The 22,763-nt window shown below is 40.8% G+C and overlaps 1 protein-coding gene across 1 annotated transcript in view; it reads right to left on the bottom strand.

Moving 5' to 3' along the window:
* Positions 1-21,634, bottom strand: part of mcf2a (MCF.2 cell line derived transforming sequence a) — a 35,277-nt gene extending 13,643 nt beyond the window's left edge. The window contains exons 1-22 of the mRNA XM_042492876.1: positions 21,464-21,634; positions 14,535-14,603; positions 14,311-14,425; positions 13,858-13,948; positions 12,201-12,320; positions 11,569-11,685; positions 10,674-10,823; positions 10,421-10,536; positions 10,186-10,300; positions 9,487-9,606; positions 9,175-9,366; positions 8,905-9,096; positions 8,489-8,660; positions 6,315-6,391; positions 6,028-6,113; positions 5,772-5,838; positions 5,482-5,597; positions 3,476-3,545; positions 3,275-3,367; positions 3,023-3,115; positions 2,068-2,193; positions 1,749-1,970 (exon numbers count right to left, since the gene is read on the bottom strand). Of these exons, the coding sequence (XP_042348810.1) occupies positions 1,749-1,970; positions 2,068-2,193; positions 3,023-3,115; positions 3,275-3,367; positions 3,476-3,545; positions 5,482-5,597; positions 5,772-5,838; positions 6,028-6,113; positions 6,315-6,391; positions 8,489-8,660; positions 8,905-9,096; positions 9,175-9,366; positions 9,487-9,606; positions 10,186-10,300; positions 10,421-10,536; positions 10,674-10,823; positions 11,569-11,685; positions 12,201-12,320; positions 13,858-13,948; positions 14,311-14,425; positions 14,535-14,603; positions 21,464-21,578 (2,634 nt within the window). The 5' untranslated portion in view covers positions 21,579-21,634. The remainder of the gene's footprint in view (positions 1-1,748; positions 1,971-2,067; positions 2,194-3,022; positions 3,116-3,274; positions 3,368-3,475; positions 3,546-5,481; positions 5,598-5,771; positions 5,839-6,027; positions 6,114-6,314; positions 6,392-8,488; positions 8,661-8,904; positions 9,097-9,174; positions 9,367-9,486; positions 9,607-10,185; positions 10,301-10,420; positions 10,537-10,673; positions 10,824-11,568; positions 11,686-12,200; positions 12,321-13,857; positions 13,949-14,310; positions 14,426-14,534; positions 14,604-21,463) is intronic.
* Positions 21,635-22,763: the final 1,129 nt, after the last annotated feature.

Raw genomic sequence — 22,763 nt, 5'->3', positions numbered from 1 at the left:
CATACACTGTTTACACCACAGACACACACACACACAGCAGCACAAACAGCACATCACACTTCAGACTTACATCATGTGACACATCTGTCCTGTCAGAACACAAACGCTCACACACACCTCCGCTGCGCGACGGCTTCCTCCCCACATCCTCAATAATAAATCAAGAGCAGCGGCAGCAGCTGTCGGTGTGGCACCTGCTGTGACACCTTCCGCACGTCAACACTTACAAGAAAAGAAGTCTTACAGGAATACAGCAGGTTCTGTGGCCAGCTGGGCAACTTACACGTGTTAAAAGATAACAACACAGACACCAGCGTCAACGAGGTGTCTCCTGCAGATCACTTAATCATTACCTCATGCTGAAAACTCAGTATAGATCATGTTAGTGATATAGGTAGTGAGGGACTATATGACCTTTAACAAATGTAATAAACCATTTGTTGTATTAAGTTATTGGTGTGACAGTTACAGTTTTTGGATGTTTCAAATAGGAAATCCACTGTCAGTTTTTACCATTGTGTTGTGTTTTTAACTCTACATAAGCTGTGTTGAAAATCACTTTCTTGTATACTCGTCCATTGTTTTAGACACGATAAATACCCAATGTTTCACTCTATAGTGAGCAGTACATTGAGTTTGTTGACGCTTGAGTTGTCACTGTGATGGGTGTAATGTTGTCTGTTATTTACATACACCAAATTCAGCAAATAGCTATTTAAGACATTTATCCAAACTATTGAATACTGTGTCGGGGCTCCTACAGATCTTTACAAAGTTTTAATCATTAGATTTATTCATCTGAGGCCTTAATTGGTATTGAAATCTTAAATTAATCTTTCAGGAGTCTTAAAAATGCAAAGATATGGGAAGAAGGCTTTTTTAAATCGCTTTTTTTTTTTCAACTGTTGCAATGTAAAAATTACAAATAATTGGTAAAATCTACTTTTTAAAAAGAATTCACCTGACAGTATCACTGAACCAACAACACTCATATTTTCTCCAACCAGGATGCTCATATTAGAGGAACCACTATTTGCTAGCAATAACTGTCATTATACCTCGGATAAAAAGGGGAAGTATAAATTTGCGAAAACTGGCAATTCAACAAAGATTTCACAGTATGGCTGAAACCAGTACAAAAAAAGTTTTTCAAACTCACAACTGAAACCCAGAAAGTTGAATCCCACATGCAGTGAGGAACACAAAATCGCCAGAAAACTCACCAACAAACGACATACATATAACCAACAGGTCTGTTTTTTTTACAATAAACATTTTGGCAAATTTGTCCCAATCCCTGAGTCACTGATGCAGATTTCTTTTTGTTTTTTTGTTTGTTTGTTGAATGTTTGGTCATTTTAAAATTGTCCTAAAATTTCACACTGGGTGGCATCAAAAAGGTTTTCAAGGGTGTTAAAATGACTTCTCTTTAGCTGTGGGAGCTGTGTATATACCATGAACTGCACATGGTAAACACATTTTACGCTCAGATGAAACGGCAGAAAGTAAATGTAGTTTGATAGGTTAAATAGTAAATAAAGAGCGATTTCAGTCACAGAGACTTTTACCCAAAGTAGTCCATAAATAATATTCTTCACCAACCTCCTATCCCAAAATGACAACCTATATTTAAAATGACTAAGAATTTGCTTTGCAGCCACCACACGGTGTCGTTTTGTCACACTTTAGACACCACTAGCCTCTCTGTCACTCAACATAAACATAAACAAACAAAAACATAAACCAACCTTGAGACAGTGCTTGAAGCTGTATGAGGGCGTCTTGTCACAGCCGTCTCCGTGCTCCTCCCTCCGCTTGCAGAAGAGCAGAGCCCTCTCGTATAAGAAGAGGTGTCTCTGCATCGGCTTGAAGCGGGCCATCTCCTTCATGCGCGTGGGGCCTTTCTTATGGCTGATCCACACACTGAACGAGCCCTGCATCAACACGCGGCCCAGCTCGCAGATGTCACCCTGCACATAACGGAAAGAGGGTTTTATGTGTGTAAACCTTTGTTGTCAACATATTCTCTGTACGTTATTCGTTCAGGTTTAGGAATTGACTGCTCACCTCATATCCTGTGATGGCTATCTGATGCATGGAGTCATTGACTGATTTGAGCAGGTCCAGCATGGCTGTTAGTGCCCCCTGCAGTTCTGACGTCCCCTCAGAGTCTGTACTATATTTCAGAAGTTCCTGAACACACAAACACAAAAGCAGGCGTGTAGGCACATACATGCACACATGAATTAATGCAAAAACAGATATAAATACAGTAAATAAAACAGCACACTCTAGTGGTAGACTTTTAATAAACACCAGAGGTAGAAATCCAATTCAACTGCTGTGTTATCCAGAACTATCAAACACATGTCCTGTATGCAATTTTTTTTTAAATTTGGACTCAAATCATTCAGAGAAGCCTATGCAGAGAATTGAATCTTTTGGCAACACTAAAGATACTATTTGCTGTATTTGCTATGTTTGAACACTGAACTACACATTTAATGTGGTGAAGGTTAAATAAGGGTGGGGAAAGACGTCAATAAAGTATAATATTGAGTTATTTTTGCGTGGCAATATCGTATCTATACACAAATGCCAAGTATCGATTTTTTAAATTTAAATGAGTATTATTACAAATACACATTCAACATTTGGTAGCCTTCTAGAATAAAATCAATTGCTTTGCAGTGATTTTCATTAATTCCATGACTTTTCCAGGCCTGTAAAATAAGATTGGGAAGTTCTGTGACTCTTCCAGGTGTCCATGATGTGGGAAACCCACTGAGAAATATTGTTTTGTGAAAAATGCGATCCCTGAACCCATCAGCCATTGTTTGGTTGGTTTAGCTTTGTATGAGCTTTTTAAAATGTATCTGCATTCACATGCACATATGGCCAAAGTATCCACTCACTACCCCTGATCCCAAGATATCTGGGCCATTGCCCCCAGACGCTTATCGTCGTCAGACCAATAGCTGTTTTCTGGATTTTCTGGTTTTGAGATGGTCCTCTGTCTTACCTTAAGCAGCAGCTGGTATTTAGTGAGGCGCTGGACTGGTTTCAACAGGTAGGTCTCCAGGCCCAGTTTGTGCTCCAGCTTTTTCTGACACTCCTTCATAAGACAGACAAATAAAAGCACAATGAGGATAATGTTTGTCAGTGATAGATCACATCTTTTTAATTGCAACTGTAAAACTGAAAGGACATTCATTGAATGAAAATGAATCAGACAAAATTTTTTGTTCGACAGTGAAATCATGGCAAAACTGACCTGAAAGAAGCTGCAGTCTGAGAATTGTCTCCAAAGTGCCTCAGAGCGTGGCTTATTCTGACAGTAGCATTCATACATTTGGAAACTCTCTTTCTGGGGACACAAGAAAGAAAACTCTGTTAGAAAAATATGGAAATAAATTAAGTTGAAATGTTTAAAATATAAAGAATCTATACAACATAATAACATGTCTCATCTTACCCGCTCCAGAAAACAAGCTCCCACACTTTCGGGAGCCTCCAGGCATCCTTCCAGGTCCTGAAGGAAAACCCTGGATTCCCAGAAAGGTCAAAGACCAAGAATAAGATCTCAATTATCTTACCCCAAACCCTCCCATGCATCAGCCCTCATACAATAACTAGCTGATGGGACCTCTGTTTCGTGTGACTGATCCTTTACAGTGTTCTGCATGTATGTAATAAATGCTGCATGCACACATCATTTCATGCAATAAATAACCAATACATCTGCTTTTATGTTTCTTTCCTTTTCCCAGGAGAGCTGGGCTGTAACTCTGGCATATACACAAACAAGCTACAGAAACTGCTGCAGCCATCAATGAAGCTCTCTCAGTACCACACACTTATTTCCAACTCGTCTGGTGTATTTGGCTCTAAAAATGATCCACAAAACTCTGCAAGAAGGCAAACTCTGTAGGCACAACACAAAAACCTCCACTATGTCAATTTTCCATGTGAACAGTGCCCTATTGAGTTTTCTTGTAAGCAAATGAAGGTTTACATTTAGTGTTGTTCATCAAACATGTGTATCCTTGAGGTCTAACAAACCTTTTTTAGAGCATTCCCTTACTCATAAAATTCATTTATTAGAATATTTTCAATCCAGTATTGTTTACAACCATGTGTACTAGCTTGCAGTTTTATTTCTCCTGTCTTTGCTGACATACTGCAACATGTATAACTTTTTGCTTAAAATCATCTTAACGGTTTCTTTTTTTCTAGTTTTCCAACAGCAGCAATATGATGTAAAATAACAAAATCATATTTTCTACAGTATTTTCTGCAGTGTGCATTCAGCAGGTGTGTTACCACCACCTGTAGGTCAGTGGAATAGTGTCACAGCATTGCTTGGTTTGCAAAGTGCAGTTCCTCCACGCTAACATTGAGTAAAAGAAATAAAATGCGACTAAACCTAAGATCTAAATACTGCTAAGTCTGTTAAGCTTCACCCAATCAATACATAACTAAAAGTCTGTATACACTGAAATCATATTTGTCTCCTTGAGAAGGTGTTTTCTGTATCTTTTGCATAGTCCTGGCATATTGGCTATTGTCAAGAACCTCACAATTCAATTCAATTTCGATTCTTTGGGTCACGATTCAATTCGATATTGATCCAGTTGCTTTGATATCGAATCAGTCATGTGTGTTGATGTCAGAAATACCCAGATAATTCATTCGAATACCTTCTGATATGTTCAATAAAGTGTGCATTATCTGTATTAATTTGAATAAACTGACACCAAAACTTATTTTACCGTTACATTATTCTTTCTTAAATAAAAATGAAAAATAAAATACATTTAAAGTACAGAAAAGTGCACATTTTTGCCTGAGCCGAACTTAACAAAAGTAATAAACATTTATGCAGGATTTGTCTACCTATATTTATGTGTGATCCTCAGCTTTAGCGTTTGCAACAGGTTGCAAAACACCTGCGCGGCGTCGGCTCAGATGGTTACGTAGGTGCGTCGTATTGTTGGTGTTTTAACAGTGACTCACGAGGCTCACACGCGACGTAACAATTATCGACTTTGCGTTTCCAAACGTCGGCTTTTAATGTTGTCTGCTCTGATTTTAACACACACCACCGTCGCCATTTTAATGAATAAACAACAGACGTTTTTTGGGGGAGTCTGAACAACGTCAGTCACGCGCCGGCGGCACTCACACTGCCCCCACAGGAGCGGGGCGTCATTACAACGGAAATGATCAGTTTCAGGATTATATGAATCGATATTGAATTGGCAAAAAAAAAAAAAAAAAAAACATATTGCAATCCACTGATGAATCAGAACCAGAGAATTAATTAATGTTCTCCTCAGGATGCCATTATTCTTCTATATCTTTACATAGCAATTAGTGGTTTGCTGCTATATTAATGATCTAAATATCACATACAGCTCCATCAAGACACAGCTTTGTCTCTAACAGGTCGATGTGCGTTGCAAGTCATTGATTACTTGCCTGCTGTGAAAGTTGTAGATCTCAGGCATGTTTCCAAAAAGGATGTCTCTCTTGCTGCGTAGGATCGGAGGCAGAAGCCCTGACAGAGCTGGGTTGTCCATCTCAGCCCTGTAACCCTGCAAAATTCAAATCATAAAAAAAAAAAAAATCATAGCAACACAATTAGGAAATATATGGTTTGTGAATATGCAATATTACCAGGAAGAAGAAGAAGAACCGTAAAGTTTTTCAATTTTTGTTTGACTTTTTTTTTTCTTTTTTTTTTTTTAAAAAGGATGGTCTTTTCTCACCAGCAGAACTGACAGCAGCTCCTCCACGTAGATTCTTTCTGTCTCTATGAGTTCCCTCATCACGTGACTGTGACACACACACACACACACACACACACACACACACACACACACACACAGAGAAAGAGAGAGAGAAGTAGACAGAAAGAGCCAGAGGGCATTATTAGCACTGAACAAAGAGAATCACAAAGCAAACGGCATTAAGAGCCGCACTGAGGACAGACAGATGGGTGGACAGATGCCTCCTCCTCCTCACCGCTTCAAGAGATCTGGGTTGTCCTCTCCATCCAGACTGTACGACACGCAGCTCCGGCTCTCCTGGTAGTCATGGATCACCTCTATCTGAACACAATTGGACAACACTGACTCTTCAATTTCACCGTAAAGAAAATGTGACTATACTGAACAAATGGACCAAAATGGAAAAGGCAGATAAGAAAATCCTGATATAATAACTATTTTTGGGATTCAATGCAGCTGTGAGAGTTGAAGGAAATATATATATAATAAAAAAAAAAATTAGAGGTTTTGATTTCGCCTTACCTTTCTGGGGTTGGGGCTCTTTCGGGATGTTCTCTTCCCGGGCAGAGAGAGGTCGAATGTGAACTTCAAACCATCACCTGTAAAAGCCAAATCATCAGCCAGCAGCTCATCAAAGTGATTGAGTGAAATTCATACAATGTATTTTTATTTGTTCTGATGAAGCAAACTATGGAGAATGTAAGCACCCACTTCATCAAATTTTTTTTAACCATGCGCACAATGTGAACACGGTGGCCTCAAAGGGATTTGCCTGCCCTTTCAATGACCTTTTTTTTTATTGCTCAGTAACTTGAGTCAAATATTAATTAGTCACGATCAACATCTGAGGTAATCAGTGCTATGACGGTTTCTTCCTCTAAAGGTGCAGCCTGGAACCAGCATGTAAAGATCTAAAGCCGCGTTTGGCACGACTGTCAGTGTCCTTTTGATCCTAGCAGCCGAATCCTGAGTCCAAGCTCAATACGCCCTTGCATATGCCATGATAAATTCATCAGTGGTACACATGCATGAGTGTGCATGCACATACATACACGTGTGTATGCATGTACCAGATCCACCCGATCAAAGCGAACCACTTTTCCCTTCATCTCCTCTCTTAAATGGCTGCTGTCCCTACAGTATCACAGGGGGTTCGTAATCACTTTCATTCTCTTTCTAGTTATCACTCTCATTAGCATGGCCTCGTATCATGGAGAACAAAACCTTAAAAGACATGAATGGATATGGAGAAAAAATCTATTTTTTAAACTCAATGGAGACACATTCAGTGGCAGAATAGATACATTCAAATCAAAAGAGAAACACGTCAGATAGCACATACAGTATTAATTGGGCACCACTGTAGTGTATATGGTTCGCTTTGTGCAACCTCCCTCGAGACACAAAGGGAGATGAAAGGTTCTTTAATGTATACGAACCACATATGGTTCTATAGCAGCTATCCGGACTAATAGAGCAGTCAGGTGTTTCCCAGCAGACTGATTAGACCCTCTTCCTTCATTCCAGCTTGTTTGTAAAGGTGGCCTGCTCACCCCCTCAGTCCATTCAGGAACACCTCAGGCCTACTCAGTAGGACCCTGTGATGTGTTAATTTACTATGGTGCCTAAAGTAAAGATGCAAAGGGGATGGGGATTGGAATTGGGCCATAAGGGCCGGGACTGGACCCCATACTGGGCCTGGGAAACAAGGACGGGTGGTTAGGGAGTTAGTTGATCTGTAGAAAGCCTACAGTACTGTATATGCTGCAAACTAGGGCAGCACGACAAAGACACGTTTTGTTTGATCAACTGCAACAAAGATTCCTTCTACAAGTGTGTGTGAATAAGATGTCACATCTCTATTTCAACTGTTTCTTTTGAGATATGGCTGTGTGTGTGTGTGTGTGTGTGTGTGTAGTTATCCTTGCTACATAGTGAGGACTGAGTTCTTGAATTTCCTCCGAGATAAATAAAGTATCTATTGATCTATCTATCTATCTATCTACCTGAAACATGTTTTAACCAACAAAGTGAGGACATTTTTGAAAAAAGAAGACATTTTCCTCATTTTTTTCTAAGGTGTGTATAAGGGTTAAGACCTTGTTTAAATGTTTGAATTGGAATAAGGTTTTATTTTTAAAAAATTATTTATAATTAGGTTTAGGTGTCACCTCATTTCCACAGAATTTTGTTTTTTGTCTGTATTTCCGTATAGTATACAGACTACGCCCCTAGTGTTCAACGAAATTAAATGCATTTTTTAATCTTTTTAAAAGACATATTATACACAATATATAGACTTGATATGTTACACAGCTATAATGACAGCAATGTTAGCAAGCTAAATATGCAGTTGAACTTTTCACTTCAAAAAGAGTAAATAGATACATACAGTCTATTCAAAATCTGCTGCAAAGGTTATTTTTTTTTATTTTATTTTTGGCCTTTTATTATAGTACAGCCAAAGATAGACAGAAAAGCAAGAGAGAGAGAGAGAGAGAGAAAAGGGGATGACATGCAGCTAAGGGCCACAGGTTGGAATAAAACCTGGGCTGCTGCAAAGACCTCAGCCTGTATTGGGTGCAGTCTCTACCTCATGAGCTAGAGTTCGCCCCAAAGATAGAAATATCTGTGTGTGTGTGTGTGTGTGTGTGTGTGTGTGTGTGTGTGTGTGCGTGTGTGTGTGTATGCTGTACCGTGCTTGGGGGAAAAGAGCGGGGACTTGGAGCGAGGTGGGTTTTCAGGCCTGGGGGCCACCAGTTGGACCGGGCGAACATGTTTATCAGCCAGCTTCCTCAGACAAGCCTGTCGGCTCTGGATCATCTGCTGCACTGTTGCATGCTTCTCAAACGTTTTCCCAATCTGGGCCTAAAAGTGAGGGACACGGAGGTGAGATATTCAATTGTGATGTAAAATCCATAAATAGTGCAAATATTCATAAACAAATAAGCATGGAAATGATGAAATTGTGTATACTTGAGATCTGTAGTTTTATAAACAAGCTCATATGTAACTTAGAGGTCAAAAGTTTTGATTTTCATGTTTTATTGTTTGAGTGGATGGTGTGAAAAACAAAAATTGCAAATAAAAAAAGACTTTTTTAGCGACTGACCTGCAGCTGATGTGTGATGACAGCCTCATACTCGATGGCCAGGATGTCAGCTCCTGAGCTCAGTATAGACGGCGCCCCCTCCAGGAACCTCTCAATGTCCTTCAGAGCAGCCTGGGCCCCCTCCTTAGACTGGTACTTATCTACCAGCTGATTGGCCAGTAGATACGCTCCATCATCACACCAAGTTTGGGCCTGAAGGTGGAAAACACACATGTTGATCAATGTGAAGAAAGCTGTGTGTTCTGACCTGTGTGCGTAGATTCATAATACCTGTCCAAGACAAAGCAGCAGCTGGTGTGTATGTAAAAGACGAGTGTGTTTGGTCTTGAGAGCAGCATTGAGTGTATCACAGTAGTGGCGAAGCTCGTTGCAGCGCTGCATGATAAGGGCCATGGCGTAGTGGTGACCAGCTGACAGCTGGTGTCCATGAAGGATGATGATCTGAGCTCGAGACATCACCTCCTGATGCAGCCGACAAGGACACACAAACAAAAGAAGTCCATTATTTAAGACACACCCACACTGAGGCCTCCCAGTCCATATGCAGAAGTGCTGCTTTTTGCAGATATTTGCAACACTGACCTGTGCATTAGCTTCCAGACTGTCCAACCTTTTGAGAGCCTGTTCTGTTTGAGCCAAAGTGTCAACAGATGTGGACAGCTCTCTCTCCTGTGCTGTTAGATGCTCCAGACACAACTCCATCTTAACAGAAAACACACCATCAGATACACGCAGATATATATCTCAAAGACTTTACCTTATCATTTTCTCAAAGTTAAAGGAATACTATGCAAGATTTTCTGTTACTGTCTTTAAAAAACGCTCGTAAGTAAAAGTGAAAGTGAAAGCCAACCCCAGATTCATTCTCATCTGACATTTTACCTTGCTTTTTTTTCTCTTTTTTTTAAATTACTGCGCTGTTTCTGTTGAATGCGTGTTGCCTACGGTCCTGAACCTGGTCACTTACATTTTACAAAGTCCTGACTTCACCTGACTGCAGTGAGGTTACATGCCCAAAAAGTCCCAAATATAGACAATAAATAAAGAAAATAAGAAAATACTGGTAAAAGGCAGAGTCTCTGCAGAAAAATACACCACCACACACTTCTACTGAGTTATAAGTGATGACTGGGGGGGATTGCTTCTGTAAGAGTCTATAAGGAAAACCCTGCACAGTATACCTTTTAAGATGAGAATGTATGAAGTATGAAAATATGGGCATAAACACACAAAAACATACATACTGTACATGTACACATGATAAATACATTGTTTCCTTACCTCCTGAAAGCTTTGTTCATATTTGAGTAGCTGCAGGTACTGATGGAGTTTCAGATGATGCTTCTCGAAGAAGCCATCAAAGGCGCACTCCATGTCTCTGAGCTGAGCAAGAAGCCTAAAAAACAGTGACTTTTCCATAAATCTCATTCACTCTAAAGCCTTTAGTTAAATGTTTGGGGTTTATAATTCAAAGTGAAGATTAGAATTGTGATTTTTCTTTTGAAGACAGCCTTACCTCTGCACTGTCTCCCAGTCTAGTCTCACATCCCACTGGGAGTCATCCTCCTTTCCAGAGGACTCCAGGCTCGCGAGAAGATGGCGACCTTCCTTTGACACTGACCTGATTGCATCCTGCAGAAAACACTTAACATTATTAATGAGCAGCATTTAAAGTAGTACTTTATAGATACTATTTCCACTATAAAAGGTGATTATTGTTGTAGTGATATTTAGAAATGCAGCTTGAATGAAAACATTTGAAAACTTGCCTTGAGTTTTCTGTACTTGACAGTGTGAGACTCGAGGAGATGCTCGATGGCTTTCCCCTCGTCAGAGAGCTCTGTCTCTGCCAGCTCGGTGCCAAAACCCTGAAGCATCTGTGCAATGTCTTTGACTGTGACAGCAAAACTTTCAATAGCCTGTCGGGGAAGCAAAAAAACAGACAAAAAATACAGAGACTTGTGAAAGGAAAACAATATGAGGCTCAGTGTCCTTCAGATACACAGCCCCTGGTGGCTCTCTGACAGCAACAAGGCACCAAGATAAATCAGTATTCAGAGTGAAGGAAGGAGACACAGCACAGTCATCCGAATGCAGGTTTAAGGGACAATTCACACCAAAATCAAAAATACATATTTTTCCTATGACCTGAAGTGCTATTTATCAGTCAAGATTGTTTTGGTGTGAGTTGCAGAGTGTTGGAGATATCAGCCTGAGTTTTTTTTTTAAATATATTTTTGGCACTTTGAGCACCACAAGCTTCCATTATGTTTGAGAGAAGGCAAACGTCTTTACGGCCGATATCTGCAACACTCGGCAACTCATATGAAAACAGTCTAGACTGATAAATAGCACTTCAGGTAATGTTTTTTGATTTTGAGGTGAACTGTCCCTTTAACATTAGCCACTCAGAGGCACTAAAATAAAGTAGGTGTATTTCCTTGTGTATTTTATATTTCATATATGCAGAATTTCAAGCAGAAGCTTTGTCAAACTGGTTAATAAAAAAATAATTATATATGGATATAGATAGAAAGATATGTAGAGATAGATAGATATATTTAGTGGCTTAGTCATAGGGGTGAACCTCAGAAAATAAAAGGAAATAAGAGGAAGACCATGAAGAATGATACTGTTTGTTCCCAGTATGAACTTTTGGCTTACTGTTCGTAAAACAATCCAGTCGCTGTGACAGTAGTCCAAAGTGCCCCCAAACTCTGAAGTCAGCTGGTTCTCATCAATGTAGCGCAGCAGGTCTGTGACTGAGCTCAGCATCACCACCTAAAGGTGCAGACAAAATCTGAGACCTCACAGAGAACACTTTGTACTTTCAGCAGAGTAAGGAGAGCTGCATGTTTTATTTTTCCTTTACTGTACATCACTACCTACAGTAGTATTTTTGCTATGTAAAATTGAAATTTCTTAAAATAGGAAAAATATCTTAGGGAAGTCTCTTTGCCGTACTGGAGGAAGTTTGATTGGTCATTAAAGGGTCATTAGAGCAAGTGATATGTAGGTTGTTCATAACAGTCACAGTCTTTGAAAATGGCATGACAAACATAATTTACATTTTACAGTTGATATTTCATAAATTGTAGTACTTAGATCACCAGAAATATTAGAAAGACCCGAGGAGAACCCACTTTATTATATTTGTTTCAAAACTGATAACGTGTTCTTGGCTGCGTGTCCACCACAGAACATTTTGACTCATGGAGATCAGGGTTGTAACAAGAACGAGGTGTACCTTGTTGTGATGTGGGACATGTTTGGTAACTGAGGAGGAGCTGCCTTACTGGCATCTTGAGCATGAAGTCCTCTTGGCTGAAGCGAAAGCCAATATCAGTAACAGTGCGGTGGAAGAAGCTGGTGGGTCGGAGCACCAAGACCAGGTGGAGGTTCCCAGGAAAGGAGGCCTTGAAGAGGGAGGAGAGGTTCACTGTCATATCGATGATGACGCTTCATATGGGGATTCGGTATAAAACTTTGCGTGTAAGATCAAGGTGCGACATAGACTAAGTATGCAAGCTGGCACAAGACCAGATATGAGCTGAGGGTAAGAAGCATTAACAAGCTTTCATCCTCCACATCTGACAAGAGAGACTTCAGGTCGCAGCCACTCTGTCACTCAGAAGATTACAGTCAGCTTAATGGACTCCAGGTTCAGTCACATCGCCATTTATCCACGTCATATGCTGCATTTCATCATTGGGTCGTTTGAGGACATTGCCTGACTGTGCAGGAATTTCTGCTCAGTTTCTGCATCATACCCAAGATACACAGGCTGTTATAACAGTATTTCTGATCAAGCCTCCTGTAGAGGTGAGACTGTAAATAACTACTGTAGCATGCTGTATTTGACAAAAAAAAAAAAAAGACAAAAAATAATAGAATTTGACAATGTATTTAGAACTAGTATTTTAAAAAATCTTGCACTTTTAAATCATGTAGTTACTGCAAAAGCATCATCTGCAGCAGGACTTTATGCAACATTGCCTCCTAAATATTTTAGCTCGGGATATCACTGCATTTGCATGTGACGCAACTTCTGCCATTCATTTGTCCACACTCGACCACGAAGGGTTAATTACTCAAGCGTCTGATTTCAGGATAAACATGCACTATAAAGCCACACATGACTCTGTTTCGCTTTCACGACCAGCCGGTCGCATGACTAAGCAGAGGTGCGCTGTGCACCGCAGTGCTCCACTCCCCGCAGCAGCCTCAGCCGGTGCCACTGCCGCATTCACCCTGCCCGCCCAAAAACTTCACTCCAAACTCTTTACACGGTGAATAAAACTAATCAACAGCTCGTTACCGGGCTCCGGCGGATCTTCGGCACTCCCCGCCGGTAAAAGCAATCAGCCATGATGTTTGAAGCCATCTCCGTTAACTGTAAGTTCCCGCCCGTCCAGTGGAAATCGGTGCCAAGCTAAAGGTATGCAGCTGAGTCCGGCTGCCTGAGCACAGCCGCAGCGCTGCTGCTGCCTCTCAGGCGGAGGGTGGCAGCGCTGACTGCAATGTTTCCCTCCCGCCCGCCTTCCTCCTCATCCTCTCCTCATCCTCAGCACCCCGCGTCATCACTCAGTTTCTGCTTACTCATTCATTTGCAGCAATATGCAATGGGACATTCAGTACAAACATATTGTTTAGCTTCTCTTTAAACTACGCAACATATAGAGCTATGACCCAAACCTTGAAAGCTTTGATTGTACGCAAAAAAAAAAAAAAGAGAGAAAAGCCTAGTAGTTTGATCTAATGGATGCTGTCCAGGTATTGTTCAGGTTTTTTCAGCACCATGGACAGCAACGCATGCATAAATCAGTATCCTGCACAAACCATGCAGCAGCTCACAAGCAATGATTTATCATATAGATGTCTAAACAGGCTGGTAGGAATATTGATTACATGCAAATGGGCTTGTTGAAAAGAAAAATGAAATATGAAACTCACTGCTATCCTTGCAAGTGCAGTTTTGATAGAGGCCCATGTGTCCAGTCGACGGTCTAAAATGATGATGAATTTTACCCCGGGTTGCCTCGTTCTGCAAGAAAAATTAGGTAATGGTATGCTGTAATGTCATTTTGTACAATCATGGAGGATTTGGTGATTTAAAGCTTTCAAACAGGAAAATGAGAAAGGATAACAGGTCCAGAGCGGGCGGATTACAATACTCATAAATCACTGCAATGGCACGTGAGGGGAAATAGCCCTGGACCTGATCCAATGTAAACTTTCCTACTCTTTCGGGACAGTGAGGTGTGGACACAGAGGGCATCAGTAGGACATTTGACACTGTGGAGCACTGAAGACCAGCTGTGCTCAGAATACAAGCGCTGCGTTTTTGGTGCACTGCAGAAAGAGAGAGGGAGAGAATCAGACAGGAGCATATGAAGGAGGACGCACCGAGGGATGAGAGTGAGGTATGTAAAGACTTTGGCTAAAGCTTCCTCTGGAATGTCGCTGAAAGCCGAGCACTCTGGGAGGGTGATGATGACACTGGAGTCTTCCCCACGGCCCCCTGGGAAGAAAGATATAAGCAGTCAGTTTCTTTGTTGAGACATAAATTAAGGGTGGGACACTTTAGTCACTAAAAACGCTAATTGTGAAATGACTAAGCAAGGCCTCACCTGACAGGTACGCAACTTGTTTCTCTATGTAGCCTCCCACCTCCTTCAAGCTGACAGGGACAGTCACCTCTGGAAGAAGACACACAAATCAGTAAGCCTGGAGGGAGGTGGTGTGCACTGGAAAACTGCAGATCTGTACTATAAACCAAATATTACAGTGTCCATATAAAATAAAGAACCATGAATCTGAGAGCAGTGAGTCAGCATGTTTTTTTAAAACATTTTTTAGTCTCTAAAACACACTAAACTCTAGTCTTTATTTTTAAATTTCTGGAGTCATTTGATGGCCCAAATAATATTTCAAAGGCTTTTCCATTGTGACAACCACACTGAGGCCTTTGTCACTGCAGTTTTGACATGAAAGGGCTCAAATTTTAAGACAGAGACTTGCATCTATTAACTTTGATCTGAAAATAGAGATTTTTGCCTTTTTAAAGGACAACTTTATCCTGTTAAATGACCATTTTTACAGCAATTACCCACTCTGTGTTACATTGAATTCATGAAGAAAACTTTGTTTTTCTCACATGCCTCCACCGTGAAGAAAGAATCCAAAATTTGAGAAAATACTTGATAAATGGAAATCATTGAGGTTCAGGAGTGACAACAGCAAAACTATAAAAACATGTTTTTCACACAACTCATGCAGTATAATCCAAGTCTTATTTATCCATTCGGTACTTCAGAAACATAAATCCCTTTTCGACAGGGAACTGAGCTGAGAGTGAAACTTGTCTATTTTTTTTCAAAGCCAGACTCCACCAACAAAAACTGTTATTATACCTCACTGAACACAGGAGCTGCTGTGTAAGATCAGTAAGTTTGTTTTTTGTTATTGTGTGATTTTGGTCTTTTAAAGGGTCAGTCCAGATTCAGCAAAGCCAGAGTGAGAGTTTGTGAGTGGATGTTTTGATATAGTTTTACTGTTGTTAAATGCGAATACCTTTTCATTAAGAATTTTCTCCATTTTTGGATTCTTTGTTCAACAGAGCCATGAGAGAAAAACAAAATCTTGTTTTCTTCATGTATTCAGCATAACAGGGAATTACTCATTTATGCACAAATGATCATTTGGGGGAAAAGCATTCCTTTAACTGCTATTCCATGATAATACCCAGCAGACACTATGCTGCCTTACTGTGGTACATGTAAATCCTGCATCTGGTACAAATTAGACAATGACATCATTAAAAAGCATTAGCTCATTTACTGTACAGCCTCTGAATAGATGTTGGTGTGGTGTTAACTTTACTGGCAGATGGCCCAGTGTCTCATGCTTGGTGCCATTAGTGTCTCAGTGTCCAATAAATGCACACAGTCTCTTATAGAGTAGTCAGTGCAGTTCAAAAGAGGCTTTTATCTGCCCTTTGGTGTATCAAGAATTACTCAACCAGATGTGTAGAAAGCAGACACGCCGACATGTTGAGACTGTTAATATATGCCCGCATTGCATTTACATATTATTTAAAGATACCATATGGTAAAAAGTGAGATTTCCATGTCTTTTTTTAAAATATAAAGCAGGCAAATGTGCTATATAAATACTATGAAAGTATCAAAACGCTCAATCCACAGAGAAATGCACACAATCCATATGAAACCGTGCCTTTACACAAAGCATCTAGATTTCCATGAAATTATGAATCCAAAACTCCACAATATACGCAGACCTTTTAAAACTTTGACAAACATACTCTATAAGTCTCTCTATATTTCCTGTTGGATTGTTTTCTCGTGTATGTCAATGACATCGGCTGCCAGGAAGTAAACATGGACCCAAGCTGTTGCCTAGCATGCTATTCCAATGTTATCAGTCAATAAAGATTGAAAATGCAGCTACAGTGCCGTCATCAAGCGGGTGCAATGACAGTGCAGAGAAGCTGAGAATGCAGATGTGGAAGACCCAAAAACACCAACCAATAAGAGCAGACTGGGCTTTTTCGGGAGTGGTGCTTAAAGAGACAGGTGCAGAAAAATTTAAGACAGAGGGTAAATACAGGCACATTCTGGCAGACAGTTTGAGAAAATAAAGTGTTTTTTGAACATTAGAGCATGTAAACATGTTCTAGCAGAAACCCAAAATACAAGTATGGACCTAAAAATTAGCACAATAAAAGACCTTTAATGCATGTTTCCAGAGTAAGGGACTCTTTAATACAACTATCCAGCTTTCTCTCCAATCAAGAATTATTAACAGCAGATTAGGAACTAAATTTTAACATTACTAAGGCACTAAACTAAATGTTCAGCTGTTAATGCAACACATAAGCAGGGCAGCCACTTTGCTCACAATTTAAAATGAAATAGAGATGAACTGGAGAAATAGAAAAACGCAGAGTCAGAGAAAGATGACAGAGGTCAAAAGAAACCGAGATGAGGAGGAGGTGTTATTTTCCATACGTACACTGCAGTAACAGTGTCCGTCAGGCTGTCAGGGAGCAACTAATGAGCTCCACTGGTACCTGCTGAATATTTGATGTGTCTGTAACAGACAAGAGCTGAGCCAAGCCGGGCCAAAGCGGGGCCAATGGCCTGACTGTGCACACACAGTCGCAGGGTAAAGTTACCATCACATTGAAAGAGTTATATAACTGTTTATACCCTGAGCCACGAGAGCTGCAGGAAGTTGAGACAGGTCTTAAACAAATGGGTGTCATGTTGTTAACATTTTCCATCTGGGTAGCTGCAGTGTAAAGGTATTTAGCTACAAAGTATTAATATGAAACAATGTGTAAGCTAGTGAGATGAAGAACAGTATGTGCGCCTTGGTTTATGTAATGTGAACTTTAAAAATTTTATACATAGGGAGCCAGTGACAAAAGCTGATAAATTATAAGAGCAGTAAAAAAAAAAAAAAGCACACGCACTGCGGACTTCTCCTGTGCTTGATTAAAGGCATCCTGAGCTGCAAACTGCAGCGCTGTTAATAAACTTGTCAGTATGTGGAGGTGCTGTACTCCTCCTTCACCCTGCCTGACTACCAACCCAACACCTGATAGTCTGTCAATCAAAAAGGAAAATAATAACGCAAAAAGCACCGTCTACCATTATAAAACAAACACGTTTAAACTGTTCGAGGCAGTCAAAATAGGATAGACATTGGTTCTCTTTGAGCTTGCGTCATGACCTTTCCAGGTGACAAGCAGGACAGTGTGCACAGGCAAAAGGCAAATAACCTCTGTTTGCTTCTCTGCTCGCGCACACAGAGAAAGAGGAAAGTTTGCCAGTGTGTGGATGGAAACAGAGATTTGCTGCCAGTCAAACAGATCAAGACTCCAAGACCAATCCTTCCAGTCTGCATACAAAGCTGAAAGCAGGGAGCTTATCTCTGTTGCCCAAACAGTGATAACCATCTACACTGATTTCATTACATGCAGTTCCTATAAAACACATTCACCCTCTGGGGTTTTTTCCACGTTTTATTCTTTTACAACACTGAATCATTGAGGATTTTATTAAGCTTTTTTTTTTAGAAAATAAAAGGATGGGGAGAAAAAAATCAACAAAATGAGCCATGTCTAAGGAGTCAAGCGGTGCGTGTACATTGTATAGGACCCATGCAACGTTAGTTTTCATTTTTAAATTTATCAAAATGGCAAAATATTAAACCTATACACACTGAGGTTGAACATGACCTCGGTCTGAATATTAATTTAATGTTCTGTGTAGAAAAAGAGATTTTACTAGAAAAACAATAATTTCCAATACTGACTGACCAATTCATGCTACAGCACCACACCTTACTCACATACAGTAAATCTCTATGAATCATAAAGAGTGGCAGCAACAAGAGGCTGGTTTAAGTATCAAGAGTACACATACTCAGCGTGAATACTATATTCCGTCTGATTTTGTAGAGACCGAAAAATGCGGGCGCATGTAATCCCTCACAGAGCAAGAAATCCCCTCTTACACATACAAACATGTTCATAGTACACAGAGGCCTAAACTCATTCTGCTTTTAGGTCATGAGACATTTTGCTAAACAAAGCTCTCCATGCTAAGGGGATTAGACCGGTGGGTGGCTGCATTGTGATAGTAAAGAGTAGAAAAAAATTGTGGATTCTACCCGCTGGGATACACGAAAACTAGATTGCTTTTAGACCAGAAAGGCTTAGATAGTAAACCGTTCACAATAGCTTCACATATCTTCGGATGTGCAGGCTTCGTGACAGAAATGTGGGTCATTGGTTTGAACATATTTGGTAGTTTTTGCACTGATATTTTACACTGGTGGATTTAAAGACTTCGTCCTGTGAAAGGAGGAACACTATTGTTTTTGGTTATGCTACCGGCTGAGAGCCTTTGTAGTGTTTGGTTATTTATCCTGGTTTGCTTTCCGTCATATAATATTACATGTTTGGTATCTACCACACTGCTGTAGAGAAAGCTACAAATCTGTGTTAATTTATCCTGAAAATGTCAGGGGCAAGCATGGTTAACGGGTTAAAAATGTGCATGTGAGCAGTATTGAAGTTGCAGCAGAGGCACTTAAAGCAGTTGAAATGTCAGCTGATGTTTAAGGACTGAAAGACGTTGAGGTGTTACTTCTGGAAGTATTTCAAATTCCAGTTTCACATTGAAGCTCTGTAGGCAGCTGAATTATAGATGATATAGGCAACAGTGTAGTGGCATTTTATGGGTGGGTGTAACACAAGGTAAATGGGTAAGATACTGAGGAGAACATGGATATACTCCCCTATAGATACTATACTATAAACTGCCAGAAAAACAGGTAACTACACCCTGCACTACACTACTGGATGTAGGTGAAGAGTTAATGCTGGAAGCAGATGAACAGTTGGCTGAAAAGTAAGCCACCAAAGCGACTGTAATGCCAGTGAATGCATAAGCGCTGAAAGCAATTAAACTGTCAATTGAAGTGCAAGTGACAAAAATATTTGCACCATCATTAGAAAAGTAAGCAAATATTTTAAGATGGAATTTAAGCGTTGGAGAAAGTAAAAGTGCGTGCACTGTAAATAACTGAATAACATAATAATCTGATATGTTAGCCTTGAGTTTAAGTAGCTGAAGTGTCAGTTAAAGAGTAAAAATCAGTGTAAGTCTCGCTGACACACAGACAATGAGGCAATCGAGGCTCGGACACATTTTATGCAGTTTATGGATAGCTGCAGACTTATACCGGGGTTTTATTGAGGGTTTGCGTCAGTCTAGCATTCCACTCATGCATTTCACAATCTGCACACCTTTCCAGTTGGTGGTGGTACTGCAGTAACGCTGTTTGCCAACCGCCATAAAACTCAACACTGCAACCTCACGACAGCAAGAAGAGCACCTGTATTTGTTGTTTTTTTAAGCTGGACAACATGAAAAACATAAATTAAGAAAAATATAATGTGTAAAGGATCTCAAAGGATGAGAAATACAGAACATTGGTGCAAGAGACAAGAGCAGAATAAATGAAGAAGATGAATTAGCCGTTTGGGTATAGTTGAAGTGGCAGTTAAAGGAGAAAATACTTTGCCTGTTTTTACTGCGCTATGGCCTGTTAGCCTTTATAGTGTATGGTGATTCAGAATTCACAATTACAGGATTATTATTAATATTATATATTATTATCAGACTGTGTGGTATTTACCATACTGCTGTCAGTGTAGAGAAAATAATATTTGTTAATATACCAGGTGGAGTACTTGTTAATGTTTTTTTAACTTTAAATAATAAGCAGGACAAGACCAAAATGAAGATCTAGATTGTGTGCTTAGGGAAGTTTTCTTTTGGGAGTTGCCTGAAAACGTAGTCATGAGGCCCTATTTCATGATGAGTATACTGTAAGTTTACTTGCTCAATTTCTTTAAATAAGCCAGAGGAGGCTCACACACTCGTGGTGTAGAAGGGAGAGTACAATAGCTGCGTAAAGGATAATGTATCATTACCCATGAAGTAAATGATGAGTCTATGGTTACTGTTTCATACGGCAGTGTGTTCTTTACACTCCCCACCGCATCCCGGTAAGCAGATTAGGACAAACCCCAAGAACAAGGTTCACATTTCACAGAGAGAGAGAGAGAGAGAAAAAAAGTCACCTGGTATAAATAGAAACTGAACGTGGCCTTGTCTCTTTTACCTACACAACCCAGCACGGGTACAATGAACCCACAGGGACATAAAGAGGCAAAAGCCCATCAATTAAACAATAACTCAAGGCTGCCAAGATCCCAAAGTAATCACATTAGCCTCCAGAAGAAGCTCCTCCGTGGAACTGTCACTCACATCAGGCACTATTTCTGTCTATCAGCTTACCTTCATTCACCTGTTTTATCCGCCACTTGCAAAATACACATTCAGATTAATGACAGATGAACCATGAGGGTAATGTTGTTTTTTATGCTTTCCAAAATTACATCACTCTTTTGGGAAATACTATTTAAGTTAACGACATTGTTGAATAAAAAAAAAAAAAAATCAGTACTAAATTTAGTTGCTGTTTTGGGATATGATAAGTTGACAGGTTATAGCCTCGTAATTCAACACATGACACAACACACCCTGAATTATGAAAGCTGAACATCGTCTTTTTCCTTTCTAATGGGTATGTTGACATCAGCATCTACAAATTATCACTATGGATAAATACCTATCCATCTGTGATGGCTTAAAATAGCTGACATAATCCCTGCAATGGCCCGAAGCTGCAGGAACTGGCACATCAATAACACTGACTAACCTCAGACACAGGGTGCAGTTCTCCAGTTACTTCCTGCAATGGCTCTCAGAAGGCACAAATCAACACTGTGAATCAAACTCACTGCACTTGCGCTACAGTGCTTTTAAATCTGAGTCTGCTAAGATAAACAGTGCCAAATTGATTTAAACAGTTTCAGGGCAGATACAGGATTATATTCTAAAGCCTGCTAGTGACCACCAGGAGTTAAATGAGGACAGTCAGCATCATGCATACTCACGCTGCAGAGTGCTCTCCAGCTGGGAGCTGGCCTGCAGAAGGCAGCGGTACCCCTCCATCTCCCCCTTGGACTCTTTCTCCGGCTCTCTCTCCTCCTGCAGTGAGGCTGGGCCCATTCCCTTCAACTCAGACACAGGATCAGTCTGGGAGAGCTGACGCTGCCGTGGGAGGTATTGATGGCAGTCCAGGCCTCACATCCTCTTCAGAGTCCTATAGCCCTGCATAGTGTCCCTGCAGTCGAGTGACCAGGGAAACTTATGCCCACCTGCCTCTGCAGGTCCAAAGATCCAGATGGGACAGTTCCCTGAGGCTGCTGCTGGATCCTCCTGACCTTGAGCTGCATAGAGTCTCTCCACACAGTCACAACAGACCTGTCCACATAAGGAGAAAACAGTGGTTTGCTGTCTTGTTGATCCCCAGAGTGGATGTAATGAGCTTTTCCTCTCATGTACACACAGAGTAGTGCCGGCAGACTGTCCTGCTCTCAGCAGCAGCTACTTCAAAATAAACTAGACTCCATCTGGACACTGCTGTCTGTCTCTCTCTCTCTCTGTGTCGCCCCTCCCCTCCCTCTCTCTCTGGGCTTTAGTGCGTCAGTTCTGCACCGAGCAGAGCTCAAGAGTCTCCTCCTGACACTCCGCCAACTCCCTCCCAACTTTTCCTCTCACTTCCCTTGTGCTCCCTTTTGCAGTTCTCTAAGCCGTCAGTGTAATGCTGACTGTACTACAGTACACCGGATTGTTAGGCTGTCTGGCTGCTATGTTCATGTCCCCACTTTGTCCAGCTCTACTATAATATACATGCACACTGAGAGGAGAAAAGATCTATTGTAAACAGAAAATGAAAATCTACCACACCCTCGGCCAACAAGTTTGGCCCATGCGAAGCACAGCCTTTAACACACAACAATCACATTCAGACAGAACAAATATGAAAGGGTGTCATTGTGTACATACTGATACACAGAGGCTTTCTCAACTCGGCCCCCCGCTGCTAAGCCCACAACTCCTCTGAATGAATGAGTGCTCGTTAACAGTGCAGACTGAAGTGGAGAAAACAGATATTTAAATGCACGTTAACCTCCACAGATTGACTCGCGGTGCTTGATGTTTTCTTGGTGTGAGGCCACACACGGAGTGGCGGGAGCGCAGCAGTGCGCCGTCCTGATACGCAGACACTCAGCTGATCCAGCTTAGCCTCTCAGCCATCTCATTACCGCACAGCAGCTGCTTAGTGTGGTCAAATGCACACAAATACGCACTCTCAGCCGCCCACACGTACACACGTCCTTGCATCAGACA

The sequence above is a fragment of the Plectropomus leopardus genome, chromosome 9 (assembly GCF_008729295.1).
Source record: "Plectropomus leopardus isolate mb chromosome 9, YSFRI_Pleo_2.0, whole genome shotgun sequence".
Lineage (NCBI taxonomy): Eukaryota > Metazoa > Chordata > Actinopteri > Perciformes > Serranidae > Plectropomus > Plectropomus leopardus.
The sequence above is the reverse complement of the archived record's forward strand: the minus strand, read 5'-3'. Positions and strand labels throughout refer to the sequence as shown.